Source organism: Trichoderma reesei (genome assembly GCF_000167675.1).
Source record: "Trichoderma reesei QM6a unplaced genomic scaffold TRIREscaffold_8, whole genome shotgun sequence".
Classification (NCBI taxonomy): Eukaryota; Fungi; Ascomycota; class Sordariomycetes; order Hypocreales; family Hypocreaceae; genus Trichoderma; species Trichoderma reesei.
In genome coordinates this window covers 1,213,617-1,232,620 of record NW_006711155.1, presented here as the reverse complement: position 1 = coordinate 1,232,620, position 19,004 = coordinate 1,213,617, and the positions used below count along the sequence as shown (strand labels likewise).

The window sequence follows — 19,004 nt, the reverse complement described above, 5'->3', positions numbered from 1 at the left end:
CTACGTCGTCTTGTACGTCTCCTTAATCTTCTTATATAGGACGGTGTCGTAAAAGTTGTAGTTGGGATCCAACTCGCAGAATGGATGCTGCGATAGGAGCACGTCGGCTGTTGGTCGATCAAATGGGTTCCTGTTCAAGTTTTGTCAGCACAATATACCCCCTTTTTGTAACCATCCCTCCAAAACTTACACTTGGAAGCAGTCCATCATAAACGCCACGGCGAGATGGCCTATGGTTTCCTGAATGTCCTCGGGGATCGGGGGCGTCTCTCCGTTTGCAATCTTGTAGATGGCACCCACGGCTTCCTCCTTGCTCCACGGCCGCCGGCCCGCAAACATCTCCAGCACGACGCATCCCAGACTCCAAATGTCCACCTTGGCGCTGTACCCTTCGTTCTGCGACCGAATCACCTCGGGCGCCATCCAGAAGACGGATCCCTGCATGTTGTTTGACTTGTCGTTGCCGTAGATGTTGTCCGTCTTTTTCGAGATGCCAAAGTCGCTAATCTTGCACGTGCCATCCAGGTCCAGCAGAATGTTGTCTGCCTTCAGATCTCGGTGCAGAATGCCCTCTCGGTGGAGGTATGCCAGTCCAGACAGCGTCTGTCGTGTGAGGGATGAAACAACAGACTCTTCAAACTTGCCGTGCTTGCGCAGGCACGAGCCGATACTGCCACCGGGAATGTACTCTAGGAAGATGCTGATGCTGGTTTCCTTTCGCTCGCATCCCAGGTACTGCACAATGTTGACGTGGTCCAGGTGCTGCATCGTGTCGATTTCGTGATCCAGGGCCGCCACGAGCTCCTTCATCTTGCTCTTGTCTCCTCCCGCCGCCTTGGGGTTGACCTCCACCTCCTTGACGGCCAAGAACTCACCAGTCGTGGCGTTCATACCCAGGTACACGCGGCCGTAGGTGCCCTTGCCGATGAGCTGGCCCTTGAACCACCTAAATGTCGTCTGCCGCTTAGGCAAAGTGTCCTGTGGGATCTGCGGGAAAATCATGCTGCCGCGCTGGTCCGGCCGGATCTGCACAATGTTTGCATTGAACATCTTGGTGCTCTTCCGGCGCATGATTCCGCTCGTGCTGGCGTTGCCCGCATTGTGCGGCGCCTGGGCGTGCGTGAATCGCTTGTTGGCCTCGTGGGCACCCCGGGCAACTTCACGGATGGACTTCATACGTCCAAGCCCGCCAGAGCGCCTCATGCTCTTCTGTGCCACAGTCTGTATGGACGGACGGCGGTCCAAGGCCTTCAACGTCGATTCGTCGGAGCCAAGAGTGTCCCCGTCGTAGACAGACTGGCTAGAGGATGCAACCGCGGGAGCGGGAGCAGGAGCAGGAGCAGGAGCAGGAGTAGAGTTGATGTTGTCTTGGTACATGGCAGGAGCCGGGACAGGAGGAGGCGCAGTCTGCTGGGGCGATTCCTCAACTTCGGCAATCGGAGACGTTGTTATCTCGGCCGAGACGCTATCCTCGAGAACAGGCTCGTCAAGGTCGTAGTTGGGGAAGAAGTCGTCGAGGTTGTTGAGCAAGTCGTCGGTAGGAGGTCGATTCGCCCACACGTCCTTTTCGATAAACGACTTGCGGCGGCCGAGTTTGACTTCCTTGTCAGACTCCCAGGATTCGGAGCCGGGTGTTCCAGGAGTCCGTCGAGAACCGTTGCCAGCCCTAGACCAGTCGTCTGCGTTTTCGTTTGTCGAGTTGGGGGAGGTGAAGGAGACCGACAAGGTCTTGCCCTTTGCTCGCGAAGTATTCACGGTCAAGCTGGGCTTCTGCGCATGTCCCGGTTTGCTGGTCGGTGATTTGCCTTTTCCTCGGCCGGCGAGCGGAATAGCAAACAGGCCATCGTCGGAATCGTCGTCGCTATCGTCGGCCGGCGGCGGGCGACCCTGCGCAGATGACGAGGACTGCTGTGTGGTTGGCGCCTGGGTAAACTGCACATCCGTGTCCGTAAAGTCCAGGTCCGGGCCAGGTGATTTCGGGTTGCTGTTGTTGCTGTTGTTGTTGCTGTTGTTGTTGTTGGCGGGCGGGGATGGCGGGTTTGCCGTGGGCGGCGACGGCTTGGTCGAACCGGGGCTGAGCTCTGCCGGCGACGGCGGAGGTTGCCCTATCATGTTGGTTTTAGTATTTGCTTCATCACTGCTTGAAATTGCGGCCGCCAAAGGGGGCAAGGGGGCGAGTGTATAGTCTGGTACAACAAAGGCCATGTTGCCCGGGCTCCAAGTGAGGGTCTTGGGAGAGCCCGAGCCCGGACTGGGCCTCACCGAGCCGAATTCACGAAAATCAACAGTAGACATTGCTTTCTTACCTGGCGACAGCTGCTGCGAGCCGTTGCTGGCCGCAACTGGCTGTGACACGGTTCTGCTGGGAGACACGCCTCGCGGCCCGTTGGCCGTCGACTGTCCGATGGCTCCCAGGTTTCTGCCCATGCCGACCAGTGCCGCACCCACAAACCCGCCCATGCCCGCGGCGGGAATGCTGAACTTTGACTTCTTGCCGTTCTCCGTCGACTCAGCCTCAGACGAGCTGGCAGCGGAAGGTAGCGGAGGTCGCGACGTGACGTGCCCTTCGGCAGCGGCGTTGCCGTTCATCTGCCGTCCTGTTTTCCTGCTTAGCGAATTGGCCTTGATCAGTGTTGCGGACGGGTCACTCGGCGGCGCCGGCGGTCGTCGTTGAGGGAAGAGGTGTTCGGGCTTTCTGTCTTCGTATGGCGAGAGCCGCGGCTGGTCAAAGTCCACATTCCTACCCACGATGCCGAAGCCCACGACAGATTCGGGAGGATCCTTCATGTTGGCCTGCTTCTTCTTGGCGAGGTATTCACGCTGCTTCCTGGCCATCTCGGCCTTGTAGTCAAGGGCCTCCTGGGACAGGGTGTTCTCGTCCGCCTTGTCCGTTGCTGCCAGCGAGTTCATCGTGTTGGATCGAGACGTCGGCGGTGATGAGCTCGATCTCTGGCGTCCATTGAGACGCGCGTAGGCCTCTGCATCTATGCCCGGCGGAATGGCGTCGGGCGACAACAAGCTGGGCACTTCGCTACTCAGACTCGGGGTGAGCGCGCTATGCGACGTGACGAAGAACTTGAGCGTGCCTGCAGAATCGGCCTTGACGCGCTTGCTAGTGAGGAGCTTTTGGTCGTCTAGGGGCTCAGCATGTTCAAACTGGCCCAACTCGGTTGGATAGATGAATGAGCCCTCAACGTCGGGGAGGCCGAGGTTGTGGCAGATGGCTTGTCGAATATCTGCCGCGCTCTCTGCGTCGGTGATATCGCACATCCGATAGTTCCAGTGGTCCATGGTGGCCAGGACGTATGTTCTAGCTTGGCCAGCGCCGTGCCTTGGTCCGTAGTGTGAAGTGATGCTGGACGGATCCGGGTGGGCGTAACCAGCATCCGATCCATGCGTAGTAGCTATTGACAGAGGCTTGTGGAAGGCAGGTGAAGTGGGAGATTCGAGATCGTCAGGTGAAGGAAAGGCGCCGTCTACTTGTTGCCGCTTTCTCCTGGATAAGAAGCTGAGGAGGCCCTTGGAGTCCTTGGTAGATGACGGAGACTCGGCATGCTTGGAATAGCTGTCTTGACTTCTTGAGGAGGACATGAGCTCCGCCAGGCTCATGCCGCGCGTCATGAGCCCGGCCGCCTCTGGTGGAATACCCGACCCATAGATTGCGGCGTTGGACGCGGCCGAGTCGGTGCTGTTCCTTGACCGGTGTGTGAATTTGGATGAGTTGGGCGAAGATGATAGAATCGGGGTGGTAGCCGAGTGAAAAAGTGTGGGCTGGGTTGCTGGGCTGGCGGCCGGGCTCGAGCAATGCGCTGCCTGCTCGCCAGTGGGACTCTGCCGTCCAAGCTCGAGATTTTTCAGCATCGTCCTATGATTCGTGGTGTCATTGCTGTTTGCAGGCGGCATTGTTGTCGATCTGGTTTGGGAGAACCTTCGGGCGTGAGCGTTGACTGGCACAATCGGCGACTCGAGAGCCTCTGGGGCATCTGAGCTCACAGGGACAAGCGTCGTGGGTTGGCTGGATGCGGTAGACTCCTTTCGGCTGTGGGAGGGCATCGCCTTAGAAGCCTCGACAGGCCGGCCGGTGACGACGCTCCTGATGAGCCTCCGCATGCGCTTCCCCTCCTCCCTCTCTCTCGGCTGGTCCCATCCCGTCCCGCTATTAGTACACTCCTGCGCCAGTCGAGGGTACACCCGCTGGTGCATCATGCCAAAGTTTCCGCGACCGCCGTGCGCACTGCCCAGCTCCAGGAACTGCGCTCCGTACAAGTTGAGCGACCGGAACGTCTCCTGCCAGTCCTTGGAGAACTGGTTCTGCGCCAGCCATAGCAAGACCTTGTCCAACGGCCACTGGGCTGCTATTTCCGGAGGGATGCTGCTCGGCGCATTGGCGGTAGTAGGCGCACTCGGTGCGGTTGACGGGCCCTTTGCGTGGCTTCCTCCCATATACGCCGGCTGCCTTTCTTCCATTGGCGTTGTGGCACTCGTTTCGGTCCCGTTCTGTGACGGGGAGGCGAGCCACGACGTCTGCGTTTCCTCCCGGCCGAATCCCGGTATGCCCACGCCTTCACCATATGTCTCCCCCGTGGGGATATACGTGGCGCCCATTGCGTCGCTCGGGCGCGGGGGAGGGGGCACGACCATTGCCTGTCCCGCCTGCAACGCGTGGTGCTGGTGGAACTTGGTCGGGTTATACGGCTGGTGCTGGTTGGTAGGGGGCGGCGGAGGCACGGCGTAGCTGGGACGGCCATCGTACAGGCGCCCAAAGTTGCCGTGCCAGTTTGGCGCTGGCATCATGCCGCTCCCAGGAGGAGGGCCGCTCGGGGGCGGAGGCACCATGATGCCCTGAGCCTGACCAGGCACGGCAGGATAGCGAATCGGCGGGGGAGGCGGAGGGACCATCATGTTCATCTGAGGCCCGGTCATGGGAGGTGCCATGGCAGGAGGCGGAGGCGGAGGCGGCACCTGGAAGGGCCTCGAGGGATCGTTGGCCGAGCCATGCCGCTGGCTGCCCTGATACATGGTCGAGAAGACGGAGGAGCAGGAGGAAGCCCGCCCCAGAGCCTCAAAGATGGGTTGTTTGGGAGCAGCCTCAGTCGCGCTCGAGGGAGAGCGATCGCGGCCGTCGCGGGCCGCCGTCGATGGTTCGGCGAGCGAATCGAGGGGGGCGGTTGCTTGTCAGGCTGCCTATGGTAGAGGATGTTTGTCGCAAAGAGAAGTCGTCGGTTGGGCGTCGATGCTGTCGGAACTTGGGCCGATGTCGTTGGTCTCGTCGTTGGTATTGAAGGTTAGCAAGGTATTGAAGGTAGTTCTTATCGGACTGGATGTTGGACAGGCGCTGGAGCTCGGGCAGCTGGTCTCGGTGTGGCCACGCCCAGCAGGCCGGCGTCCTCGTCAAGGGTGGACGATGCTCCGAAGCAGAGCAAGAGCAAGAGCAGCGGCTTGAGTCCAGGCTGCTGAGTTTTCCGGAGCAGCACGAACGGACGTCGCACAGCCGTGGTCGAAGCTCATGCTTCAAAGATGAACATGTGGGCCGTTGCACGTCCTTGATGGACCAGAATGCTGGCAAACATCAAATGGCCGGAATGGACCTCAAATCTGCTGTGGCCCAGCGGCTGCGGCCTTAGTGGCTGTACAGGGACGCATCAGTGGGCCTCGACCTCCTGGCTCGCTACAAGCGGCACCCCCAAGAGCCTTGAGGCCTTCCAGCGGGCTGTTTAGCGCACCCTCGCACTCGCAGCGGCGCAGGCAGGCCACTAACAGGGCCCCTCCTGAACCCCTGCAGCCCCTGCAGCCCCCCGTACCAGTACCTTGTAGGGTCTTCTGCCGGCCGGCCAATGAGGATGTGCCGCTTGGGGGCGACTTGTGGGCTGCCGGACAAAGACACGAGGCACAGCATCGATTTGATTGTGTCTGCACGTGCGACGGAGGGGAAGACACGACTTCTCCTGCCATCACCATGTTTGATGTTTGATATCCATGGCTCGTGATGGAAGAGTCAAACAAGTCTGGAATCATACTGACTTCATGTCTACTTAGAATTCACGTACAGCTACCTATAGCATCACTAAGTACATATTAGTTGACCGTATGCATTGTACATAGGTACATGCATGTGTGTACCTCTGTCGTGTTACCATCAGAGGTTGAAACATCATCTTCCTAATTGTCATCTCCACAGCCTCTTCCCACGGCCATCGCCGAGCCAATCAGACGAGAGACCTCTTCTTCGCCAGACAAGATCTGATATCACCAGCTATAATACGTCACACTTCAGTTGTCCATCTAACTAATGCAAAGTACAGACACGCAGATTGCGAGGCAGCCCGTCTTCATCACCATCACAGACACAAGAGCCCCAATAGAGGAAACATCGTCGAACTAGAAGTGTTTCCCAGATATTTCCTGAAAAACAAAAGTGTAACAGCTGATGTTGTACATGGATGCTCAAATGTCAGCTTCGTTTTTGCTATCTTTGCTTACGGCTACATAGTAACCCAAACGTGTTGTTTCCCAGGGATAGCAGAGCTCACACTGGGCAGATGTATCCATATGACATCGGTTCAACAGTTACGGGGAGACAGGGGCCCTCCTTTGACAGCACGTCGCACCGGGTTTCTTCAGCATCAGCACTGCTTCTCGTCGCTCATGGCCGTACATGTCCATGACTGATCTTGAGGGAGAGTTACATCCATCCGCGTGCACGTAGACACCTGTAGTTCTAATGTTATGCGCTGCTTCAAGCTCAGCGCTCTCCCAGCTCCTCCACCCCCCCTTCATATATTGATGCTCAGGTACTCTATAATACCAAACTACGCCCCCCAACTGACCAGTTCCTTTTCTCAAACTGCGTCTCTTTGACCTACTTCAAGTTATGCCCCATTTTGTTCCAGTCCTGATTGTCGCTTTCGTGCATAATACCACATATGTATCCCATGACCCATTCTCCCTAGGGCTGACAGACCCGTTTCGGAGCCCGTCCCCTCCGGCAACTTGCCGGCCGCCTAGTATATGGATTACATGGGCTGCTTGTAATTTAGGGCGCATAGGCTCCGGCGAATGGCGGCGTTTCCAATGACCCTATCCGGGGAGAGATTCGGTGAGGTGAGGAGCCCTGTCCAACAACCGCAGGACGTCCACCGTCTCTACATACATGTAGGGTCTGGTTATCAGGCACCTCACATCCGGTTAGCAGGCACCTCAAATTGTGGCTAGGGTGCCGTCAGACGCCAGTGTCGCCCTTGCCTAGCAAATTGCTAGTTAATTAAGACGCTAATGTCTAACAGTGCCTAATAAATGTACTTATAAGAGCACTTATAACAGATACCTTAACTTACTAAGTAAACATATAATTTACACTCTATTATTACACTATTAATTTTAAAGCTATTTATAAGTAAGTGATACTAAAATAAACTATATCTTCTCCTCTTCCTTCTAAACCTAATAAAATGCTATTTCCTATATTAAAGAGGTTAGAAAATCTAATAGCTATAAGCTTATTATATATACTAAATAACCTAATAGCTTTAATACCTCTAACTGCTATATAGTTATAATATGCTATAGTAAAGGCCAGTTTTATATCTTTTAGGCTAAGAAAGGCTTATATAAATCTAAGAGATAGAGGACTAGTACTTAAAAGACTAGTTACCTTTTTTATATTAATATCTAGCTATAAGAGAAAGCTAGGGCTATACTAGTCTAGTATTAGTGCCTAGAATATATAAATAGTAATACTACTAGCTAATATAATTATCTACTATTAAAGCTAGGAGTAATACTAAGCTTTTAAAAAGACAGCCTTATAAAAATAAAAGATAAGATTATCTTTAACTAGAATTCTAGCATTAGACTAGCATAAATCCTTATATAATTAAAGAGTAATAAAGACCTTAATATTAAGCTTATTACCTGGTTTAATATATATAACCTCCTTTATTACTATTACTGTAATAAGCTTATTAGCCGCACCCCTATTAAATAGCTCTTTTAATAGCTGTAGAATAAAGAGAAATACATCTTCTTTAATAAAAAAGATAATAGCAGCTGTATTATTAATCTTTTTATTATATTATAGTTAGGAATATAACTTTTATAATAATATTTAAATATTATCTTTTATAACTTAATATATAAGACTAATTACTTTAATATACTATTATTTAATATTTATAGCGCTATTAAAATAAAATAAATATTTTAAGTTACTACTGCCTTCCTTAATACTAAAAATAAGGCATCTTATAGTTAGGCTATTAATTATTTTATCTAGCTAGTTAAAAAAGAAGGAATCCTGCTGCTAATAACTATAATAATAAACTAAAAGCTTGCCTAAATAAAGGCCTAAGATAAGCACTTAGCTATAAGGCAGATACTATATATCCTTTACTATTAGTATATTAATATAAATATACTAGCTAAGTGTAAAAGCTTCTTCCCTAAGGCTACTAAGATTAATAGCTAAATTTAATAGTATAAGACTTTCTAAAGCTTCTTTAATAATTTTAATAAGCTTATTAGCAGTAAGGATACCTAAACTTATAATAATTAGCTAAGGGCTTTTTAGCTTTTTAGCATATACCTTATAGTTATTATAGGTTATATTATAATAATATAGCTAATATTATAAAGGGCTAAGATTATAAGCTATAAAGTTAACTGCCTTATATACTTTAGCTATTATATAATATTAATTATTAAATTAATGCATGCTATTATTAAACACTTCCTTTAGTCTAGTTAAGGAGACCTGGCTATAGCCTTTTAAAAGCTAGAGCTATTTTAAAAGATATAAGACTCTGCTATCTGCACTAAATAGGCTAAATAGAAAAATAAAATCCTATCTAGTATTATAGGTAATCTCTTTTTACTTATATATATAAAGGTTATACTTATAGTGCTATAAATGCTAATTAATAAGCTTAAAAGCTTTAGCTATAATCCTAAGAGACTACTAATAATGCCCTGCCTTCTTTATATAATCTAGGTTATATATAGGTTACCCTGTAGATATATCTTTTATTAATAGCATTAGCAGCAGCTGCTGCTTTAAGTTAGCAAAATATATTACTATTAGTATTAAAATTATAATCCTAAGTAGCAGACTTTAAAGCCTATCCTTAATCTAGCTATTATTAAGGCTAAAGGTAGACCTAGGGGTGCCCTTAAACTTACACCTTTAATAATATCCTAATAAAAGCCTATTATATTTAAATTTACATTAGTAATTAAGAAAGCTAAGGCTAATATAGCAGCAGCAGTAGCTAAAGCAGCAGTAGTAGCAGCAGCTAGGATAATAATAATATTAATAACTGCGGCTGTCCTTTTAAAGGGGATAGCGCTAGTGCTAGCGCTAGCGCCCTTATTAATAGCCCTAGCTGCTATAGACTTATCTAGGGCTTTAATTTTAAATATAGTAAGAGGCCTTCTTCTTATAGCTTAAAATAACACCTATAAAGCTAGTATTAAGATATAAAGGTTATACTAATAGGCATTAGTCTGTTTAGAAGATGTTAATAATAAGGAGCCTGGCCCCAGCCCTACTGGCGCTAATAACATTATTATTATCTCTAGCAGCAGCCTAAGCCTAAGCCTAAGCCTAAGCCTAGGGCTAGCCCTGTTACTAAAGATTTTACTAGACTAGTTGCTAAAGCTATCTGCAGTGCTAGACGCTAGCAATATTATTATTATCTCTAGCAGTAGCAGTAACAGCAGCCTTAGCCTAGCCCTAGCCCTATTACTAACACTAATGCTATAAGAGGATATAGACTTTAAAATACCCTTAAAGATACAGTAGCTATTATAGAATGCTAATTAGGAGCTTAATATCCTTATATAGCAGCTATTACTATAGCAATGCCTTAAAAAGCTTATATTAATAAGCGAGGATAGTAATAGTAGTAAGAAAGTAAATAATTTAGTAGAGGGCAAGGAGTTTATTACTAAAACAGCAGCAGATAAGGAAAGTATTAAAGATTAGCTTTATTTTAATGTAAATAGACTAGGAATAGCTTTAAATTTAATTAAGATATAGCTAAGTGTTATCCTAATATGCATTTATTAGGCACCGTTAGACATTAGCGTCTTAATTAACTAGCAATTTGCTAGGCAAGGGCGACACCGGCGTCTAACGGCACCCTAGCCACAATTTGAGGTGCCTGCTAACCGGATGTGAGGTGCCTAATAACCAGACCCTATATGTACCTAGGCCGTTAAGAATATAGAGTTACTATATGTTAAAAACACTCCTGTAATTGCTTTCACACCATGTCTTTCATAGTAATAGTTTTTCTTCCTGATAGGTACAATGAATGTGTTACCAACACTAAAGTTGAGACAAGCATGGTGTATACGGTGACATACATGTAAGGTAGAATTGGCCGTTGTAGATTGGCAAATTTTTTGGACTTGAAAGCTGGAGGAGATTGTCCATGGAGTAGGGTGCCTTCATGCGAATCAATTTGGCCTACAGCCCTACCTATATATCTACATCCTGATGACGCATATTGCAAGTACCTATGCAGCTTATATGGTCTTTTCGTATCCAGCAAAGTACTTTACAATCCATACCTACCTAGGTGCGAGTACCTAAGACGTAAGATGATGCCAAGCCGAGATGCCTGAAAGTGTTTAAGAAGGCACAATACCTCAGGTTGTAAATGATAGCTATTGAAGCTTTCATTGAAATGCTTCAAAAATCATCACCAAGATTCCGTGACGAGCTCAAAGCAGCCCAAGTGCCGGGTGTTCTCGCGAGGAAGAGAAACGCGCTCACTTACCCGACCATAGGTAGTCACAAGACTTTCCTCATAATCCCAAAGAACTATTACAAAACATACAGTAAACGATGCCTAAATCATCCCAAAAAAGAAGCCAATCGCCTCAAGAATCTTCAACAAAGCACCAATCTTTCCATCCTGATAACAGCCGCGCGCTTGATCTCGCGACTCGGCCCTCGGCCTTCTTGGCGGATGCCGAATATGGAGTCGCAAAAACCCCCTCCCCGCCAAATCTTGCGGAGTTACCCACCCCGATATTCGCCCAAAGAAGCAACCCTCTCCAGCGAAGAGCCCCGTCAATGATCGAATCGAATAGACGAGAGGATGATTAAGACATTATTTGCATGACTCTGATAGAAATCATGATTCAGAAGATTGAATAAGTACATGTACCCGTATGTAGCCTTTTCAATTGTGGTCGTAGAAGCTCCATTCAGTATTACAACTCCCGCTTCCCCTTCAGTCCTCCAACCTCACTCAGCCTGATACATGTACACCATGTCGCGCTCTCTCCTCATCACCGGCGCCACAGGCAGACAAGGCGGCGCCGCCATCCGCGCCCTCCTCTCCAAAAACGCAGACTTCAGGCTCCTCGCCGTCACACGCGACAAGACTTCCCCCTCCGCCCAAAGGCTCGCCAGCCTATCCCCGAAAGTCACTCTCCTCCAGGGCGATCTCAACAAGACAGACGCCCTCTTCCAACAAGCGAGAGAAGTCACCGGCTCGTCTCCATGGGGAGTCTTTAGCGTCCAGGTAATCACATAAACAATAACACACTGAAACATATTCTCCCCCAAACCAACGTCCAAGTCAAAACTCACACAACTCAAAAAAGGCCCTCAAACCAGGCCCCAAAGGCCCCCCCATCGAACAAGCCCAAGGCAAAGCCCTCATCGACTCCGCCCTCCAATCCGGCGTAAAGCACTTCGTCTACTCCTCCGTCGACCGCCACGGCCCAGAATCATTCACCAACCCGACCGACATCCCGCACTTCGTCAGCAAGCACAACATCGAGCACCACCTCGTCAACTCCGCAGCAAAGCCCAACAGCGGCATGTCCTGGACCATCCTCAGGCCGGTCGCCTTCATGGACAACCTCGACGGCGGCTTCTTCGGCAAGCTCTTCGCCACAGCCATCAAGCTCAAGCTCTCCGGAGACGCTGCGAAGCCTCTCCAGCTCGTCGCCACAGAGGACATTGGCCACGTCGCCGCCGAAGCGTTTCTCCGTCCTGAGGAGTACAGCGGGAAAGCCATCTCGCTCGCCGGGGACCAAGTCACTTTTCAGCAGCTGTCGGACATTTTTCGCGAAAAGACGGGTTCTCCTGTGCCCGTCACCTGGGACGTTGTAGCGAGAATGGTCTTGGCCATGTCCAAGGAGATGAGGACCATGTTTGACTTTTTCCAAAGGGAGGGCTATGGTGCAGATATTGAGGCGCTGAGAAGGCAATATCCACAGCTCAAGGACTTGAGGACATGGTTGGAATCCACTCCGTATGTGAAGAAGTAAGGGGTATATCTGTACAAGTTAGAGACCGTTCCATCAAACTGCCAATTGCAATTAAATAGACAGCAGTTGTTATTACACACAAAGAGGGTATGAAGCCTTACCGCAACTATACGCATATAAGAATCCCTGCAAAGTGTAAGCATCACCTTTTACATGGCCGAGTTGAGCTCAGAAAGCTGGGCCACCAACGAGTATTTTCAATAGCCGGCAACGTGTACGTATGCCTTGAATAGGTACTACAGCAACAGTCAGGCTCAACTAGACAGGTAAATTACATCCAGGATACGTATATTCAGCCATTGATACACACATAATTCGTACAATCGACTTCCATAAGGCGCCCATCAATGCCCTTGGTCGAAAAGCAAAAACCCCCTCTCTCTATATATACATACTATACCCAGGACGGGAGAGAAAGCAAACAGCCATCAAAGGTTCATCGTGGCTGTGTGATCAGCCGTCATGTCATGATGATCCCCAATCCCGATGCCCCTGCTGCCTCTGCAGCTAATCATGCCGATGCAGCACGCCTATATAATCACAAAAGCAAGAGAAACGCCAAGAGAATCCTTCCGTTCGTGTATCCTAATACACCGTCGTGCTGCTCCTTCAGGCAAGCACATCGCCGGATTGCAGACCTAGACGCCCAGACCAGAAATCGGCGAGATATAAAACATTTGGAAAAGGGTATTAGTAAAGAAAGGAACAAAGCAAGCAGCGTGGCATTTCCACCTCGTAAGCACATTCTGGCGCGCGCAATAATACCATCAATACCAGCAGGGTCTGATGCAGACGCAGCAGGCGGCTTATGCTGGTTAGTCCGTTCGCGTCCAGATGCGTCGTGATGCGTTTGGTTCCCCAAGTTGCTCGGCGGCTTTTATGGGGCGGCCAGAGCAGCGGTGAGAGCATTTGGTGAAGACTACTATCTCTTGTCCGAGGCCATGTGACCCGGCGGATCGACGTCGTCAAAGGATAGGAATATCGATGCTCGGTATGCATGTTTGGTGCGGCATGTGGTAACCGATGATGATGAGTCGTCGCATCTCCCAGGCCATCGGTAGTTGCGCCCTCCGATACCTTGATTTTCCTTTCTTTTTTCTCTTCTTTGCTTTCCTTTTTTTTTTCTTCAACACCAATGACGAAGCAATTCCATAAGGATTTGATTGGCTGGTTCATGCATCCTTCGTAATGGCTGCATGATGACCCTTGTCGCCGGTAAAAGTCGCCAAAAAGGCATGCAGAAAAAGCCTTGCGCATCAACGATTGGCCTCATGGTCGCAAGGGCTTGCGACCATAGACAACGTAGCTGCTGGAAATTAGCAAATCGTCCTCCTTGAGCCTGAAACGACTGCGCGGAGTGGAAAAAAGCTCATCGTCGGGCACAGAGACTTACTATGGCCAGTATGCGTGGACACCCAGGTCGCGTAGCTCCTTGCGTAGCAGGGCCGAGATGACCAGGATCTCGTCTTCTGTCCAGCCCAGGCTCTTCTGAAAGAGGCGCATCGTCAAGCCCTCCAGGTGGTTCATCAGGTTGTGCTGCTCCCAGGCCCCAATAAGTTTCAGGCGCTTATCCTTAGCCCAGGGGGTGCATGGCATCTTGTACACCTCCTCCGTAACGCACTCGAATCCTCGTTGCTCAAACCACTCCTTGAAGCGGGTCGGGTCATCCACTGGAGTGCCGTATCTTTCGCATGCCGTCTTTGTGAGATTCGCCCAATGTCGAAATGTGCTGTCGTCACGCAGCGTGCCGTCGTCACATTGGAGGAGTCCGGTATGGCATTGGAACTCGATCCATCCGCCAGGCTTTAGATGTCTATCAAGCAGATATGTCAGCTTAGAAGGAGGGACAAGACAAGGTTGCCGATCTCGCTCTGGGGCTGAACGAGCCATACCTGTATGCTTGGTCAATCAATCTAGGAAAGTTCCGTATCGACAGAATCAGGTCGCGAGAGAAGATGAAGTCGGCGCTGTCTGCCCTCCATGTCCAGGTCTGTTCGATGTCGTCAAGCTCGAACGAGCAGTTGGGCGGGACCCTTGATAGCCTCATCAGCGTCATCGTGCGTAATGCGTGGCTCGTGTCTCAAACATACCATTGCGGCTGGGTTGGGGCGATGTCGACACCGACAACCTGGGTAGAGGAAGCATTCATTGTCAGTCCCAGCGTCAATCAGGTATGGTCGAATGCAGGGAGGCATCGTACCTGTGCTCCGGGAAAGTCGTCGGCGACCTCGACACACCATATGCCTTTGAAACAGTCAGCGTCAACCAGCACACAGCAACCGACGGATGGTGTAGAAAGCTCCGGGGTTTAAACTACCTGTGCCGCATCCCAGGTCGAGGATCCTCTGCGGGTTTTCACTTATCGGGGATAAGAAGCGTCGCTGCTTCAGAAGGGAGAAGTATTTGGTGTGACACAGGTCCATACGATCGAGTTCCTGGTCGTCCATAGGGAGCCCGTATTCTTGAGACATCGGAGTCAGGTCAACACACAAGCTTGCAACCAGCGACCGCAATGGAGAGATCTGCGCTCCACGGTGGAAGAGAATCAACGGTACCTTCTTTCCCATACGCGGCATAGACTCGCTGGCCTTCGCCTACGACACCATGCAGTATCGATGAGGTGACGGAAGTCAACGACGACTGAAAGCTTCCAACATCGTTACCCTGGCCCGGAGTCAGAGGGCGTTCACTGGCATTCCACTCGCGCAACAAGCCACTTACCTCGTCCATTTCATCGTCCGGCGGTGACACCGCAGCCTATGTCAAGGTGCATGTCAGTAGCAGTCTCGACTTGACTGGGCCATCGTGGCCAAGAAGGACGGCGGCCATTGCACAGACAGCCGTCTCGTCGTACACACCTCATCGGGGGGAATCATTCCGTTCGGCTCTGTCATGATAGCTAATGAAGGCCGTGGGTTGTCGCCCATGTTATGGTGTCCAGGAATACAAGGCCTAGAAGGCGGCCCTCGGGCAGAAGTGACTCGGGAGCCTCGTCGGGCTGCAGTCACAGGCTGAAGCGTCGGTATGAGCTGCAATCAGGCGGGAGTTTCGTCGAGTCTCTCGCTCGTCCGCCTCTTGTCAATGAAAGATGCAGGTTTCTTGTCAGCTTGCGGCAGATGAGCAGCTTTGGCCTAGCTGCTGAAGAAGTGGGAGGGCCGATCGCTGGCTTGCAGCAAGTAGCTCTCCAAGTTAAGCTGTAGAGGGAAAGGCGACCAGCTGCTGGTGCGCAATAGTATGGGGAGGCAGGATGAATGGGGCAATGCGAGTCGATGGAGTTGTCGAGCGTGGCGTTTCTCTTTGGCTTGGGCTCTGGCCTTTGGCGTCTGTTCAGCTTCCGCTTTGGTTGCTGCTGGCCTCAAGGTTTGGGTCGTGGCTTCGGCTTATGGATTATTTTTCCTCCCCCGTCTGGTATGCGTGCGTGTTGCTTGTTGCTTCTATCCTTCACTAGGTAGGTAAGGTAGGCAAAGCCTCGACGTAACTCCAAGTCTGGACTTGCCCCGTTGTGTGTTGCCGCGGCCGAGTCGATGGGAATCGGCTCCTGCAAGCTTGTGCCCAGCAAGTCTCAAGGTCGTCTCAGCGTGAACCGGGCCGCCGGAGAGACTGTCAAGAATCTTCCACCTTATGCGAATCCCTGAATCGGAGCGGGCCGGCTCGCTGGGAAGAGGCTATCGACACGCCCAGCTTACAGTCTCGTCTCTCAGCGCAGTCCTCGGAATGCCGGCGCGCAGCATAAGGCACATGTAGACGACAGTACCGTAGGTAGGTCACGTAGTTGTAACAGCTGGGGGAGACTCAACGTGGGCTAGGGACGATACGGGCGCCCTATCGCACAAAACAGACACAACAGAAGCCGCAGACTAGGGGGTCTGATAATGGACAAGAGGGGGGGAACAAGAGCACAGGGCAGAGGGCAGAGGGCAGAAAGTTCCCTTCTCCTCGTTCGCTGATGCGGACGACAGTACAACTACATACAGGACAGGACCAGGACAGGACAGTGCTCTTCACCCCGGTCGTGTCCACTTGTTCAAGGGTCCCAAAGCGGCTGTAAGGACCGGCCGAGTCATGTGTTAACCGCTTTTTGCGCCCAGGAGACGATGGAGGAACCAACACGATAGTCAGGCACGGAGTTATTCCAGAACAAGAGAAGAACCTTGGGAAGGGAAGCCGCCAATGGCTGTCGAAAGCTGTGTTGGCAAGGGAGGTGTTGTTGCAACCCCCCCCCTCCCCCCAAGTGGTGCTCAGGTGCAGATCTGGAGTTGGGTAAAGATCGACTATGACAGGCTCAAGCTTCGAGAGCAGCACGATAGTAGTCAATCAATTTTCATATGAATATCCATGTCTACCGGCGTTTTGCCAAAATACCACTTTGCCTGGCTACCTCCCTCCCAACGGGTCGTATCGGCCACAAGTGCAGTATAAGGCATCTACTACTCTTCACTCTTCATGTTAGTACTGCAAGTCCCAGATCGTCCATGGTGATTGCAGCATGTGTCATCGATAGCTGCTCCGTATTACCTGATGGCACAAATTTCCACATGTCCATATAATAATCTACATTTAGGTGGTATCGCCGAGGCCTTGCATTTATCGGCAGAAGCAGCGACACAGCCGACAAACCCCAGCTTTACATGCCTAAAACCCAAGTACATGTAGTATGTACGCACTCTTGCCTATCTTGTATGATACAGATATGAGGCATATGACACGTAGAACCAAAGACGATGCTGCTTGTCTGCATGTGGATCGTCAGCATACAGATATAAGGCCGAGTGCTTGTTGCAGGCGCCTACATGTTATATTTTTTACATGATGGGGGTGTAGGGCCGTGCAGGAGTGCGGTTGTATTGCATCGGCAACTGTTGACGGTATTAGAAGGGCATCAGCTAGGACAAGATACTTGTCGACAAGAGATACTTCTCTGCGACCTACCTTTGGGTACAAAAATATGATATTGAAGATGCGAGTATAGTATTTGAACAAGATATCAATCCCCATGTCCCGGATAGGCAGCCAGTCAGGGCTCCTTGAAAGGAGGCCAAATGCCAGCACGGCAGCCTCCAACCAGGAGGACTTGATCAGGTGGCCAAGGCTTCGGCTGTCGATGCTTGACGCAGCTTGATGATAGCACGCAGAGAGCGACATTATCTTGATCCTGGCCACGACTGCCATGGGACTCGAGAGGGATCATTCATGGGAGCCCTGGGACAAGCTCAGCTTCTTCAAGGTGGCCCAACCAAGCACAAAGCATCATGCCGGGAGTTGTCGCACAAGGCATCATCATCAAGCCTCCTATTGCTTCGCGTGCTGCCATCGAGGCAACGTGAAGTTTGACGTTGGCAGGTAGTCGAACGTCAAGCCATCTCGCTTGGGCCGACTCCTTGCAGCCCGTGCTGCATACATGTACATGTAGTAGTATGTGCTCACCTGCTCCTGGTAGGGCTAGCCAGCCAGCCATGCAGATGCGGGCTTCATGGTCCTTGAGCCTGCCGCCGTGACTGGCTGGATAAAAAGGGCAACACCACCGTTCTGATTGAGCGACAAATACGACCAACAGCAGTTTGAGCCTGTCATGAGAGGCTGCGCGGCAACGGATGTCCGCCGACGTTGAAGCTGCTGTCATTCGTTGATGATAGGCTCGTTACACATGCAGCCAGAGCCCGCACGCTCGATGCGTACGTGTATCATGGATGTCCTAAAACCGGTGGCACTTCGACCCAGCCTCCAGTTGAAGGAAGAGAAGCGGCTCCAGTAGTTATTGCAGCGTGCTGCCTTCTGGTACAACACGGCTCTGCACGCACGTGCATGCAGTGGAACAAGCCGCAATCAACTTGACGAAATCAGGTCCCGCGACACGTTGAAGATTACGTTCATCTGCAGCCAACAACAACGAAGACGGGCAACTTGAGGTTCAGGCCAACCAACCAACCAGCCAACCAACCAACCAACACCAGCCCAGGCCAGAGAGACAGACTACGTGTAACCGACGGCCTTCGCTCCGAGCTTTGGGGCACAGCGCTTCGAGCGGGAAGCGCACCGGCGCGGACATCGCTCAGCCGTCGGGACGTGAAGCCGCCGCGGACCGTTGGCCCGAGCTGAGATGAGCGGTCCCCAAGAGAGACGGAGAGCCGGTCCGGTTTGCAACAACTCACTGTACATATTCTTCTTCAGTTCTTCATGGCGGAAAGCGATGGCGGGACGACGAGAAATGGATCATCGTGAACTTCGGTACGCGAGCCATCCGCGAAGCTCCCACTACGAGAGCAGCATCTCGTGTGCAGGCACAAGGCAACGGACAAGACGGTGCGTCTGGTTGACGGGTTTCAATTCGAATGTCCACCTCACGCCAGCAGTGGCAGATCACGGCAGACTGCATGCCCAGGGGGGGGGTTGGCCCTCGGCTTCACGTTGCCTGATCGGTAACGCTCCGGCAAATCCCCCCTTTGCCTGAGGAGAAAATCTCGTCCCAGCAGATGACTTTCGGATGAGCCGAGTTGACTACTATGCGCATACGACTCTCCGCCTTGTCTCGCTTCCGACACTTTCCAATCTGCCTCGCCCGCGTTCGACAAGGCCGTATTGTAACATACATAGTACTCGTAAGGTGGAAAAAAAAGAGAGCGGTGTAGATACATACGAAGTGCATGCAGCAGAGCCCAGGGAGAGAGTCTGCATCACCAATCTGGACGCGCGCATCCTTTGGGGGGAGGCATTGCACATGG

At 51.2% G+C, this 19,004-nt stretch overlaps 3 protein-coding genes across 3 annotated transcripts; 1 reads left to right on the top strand and 2 right to left on the bottom strand.

Moving 5' to 3' along the window:
- On the bottom strand, positions 1-5,019 carry TRIREDRAFT_3830 (protein kinase; the record flags this gene model as incomplete). The annotated part of the gene is made up of 7 exons (XM_006964765.1): positions 1-130; positions 191-1,984; positions 2,139-2,186; positions 2,294-2,947; positions 3,065-3,310; positions 3,362-4,372; positions 4,448-5,019. The coding sequence occupies 7 exons, from the start codon at positions 5,017-5,019 to the stop codon at positions 1-3; spliced, it is 4,455 nt and encodes a 1,484-aa protein (XP_006964827.1).
- A 6,257-nt stretch (positions 5,020-11,276) lies between these two features.
- On the top strand, positions 11,277-12,285 carry TRIREDRAFT_61420 (uncharacterized protein; the record flags this gene model as incomplete). The annotated part of the gene is made up of 2 exons (XM_006965127.1): positions 11,277-11,531; positions 11,614-12,285. The coding sequence occupies 2 exons, from the start codon at positions 11,277-11,279 to the stop codon at positions 12,283-12,285; spliced, it is 927 nt and encodes a 308-aa protein (XP_006965189.1).
- Positions 12,286-13,554: 1,269 nt separating this feature from the next.
- TRIREDRAFT_60758 (uncharacterized protein) lies at positions 13,555-15,015 on the bottom strand (the record flags this gene model as incomplete). Its single annotated transcript, XM_006964970.1, has 7 exons — positions 13,555-13,591; positions 13,679-14,098; positions 14,178-14,364; positions 14,407-14,413; positions 14,486-14,529; positions 14,600-14,746; positions 14,841-15,015. 7 exons carry the CDS (start codon positions 15,013-15,015, stop codon positions 13,555-13,557), a joined length of 1,017 nt encoding a protein of 338 aa, XP_006965032.1.
- Positions 15,016-19,004: the final 3,989 nt, after the last annotated feature.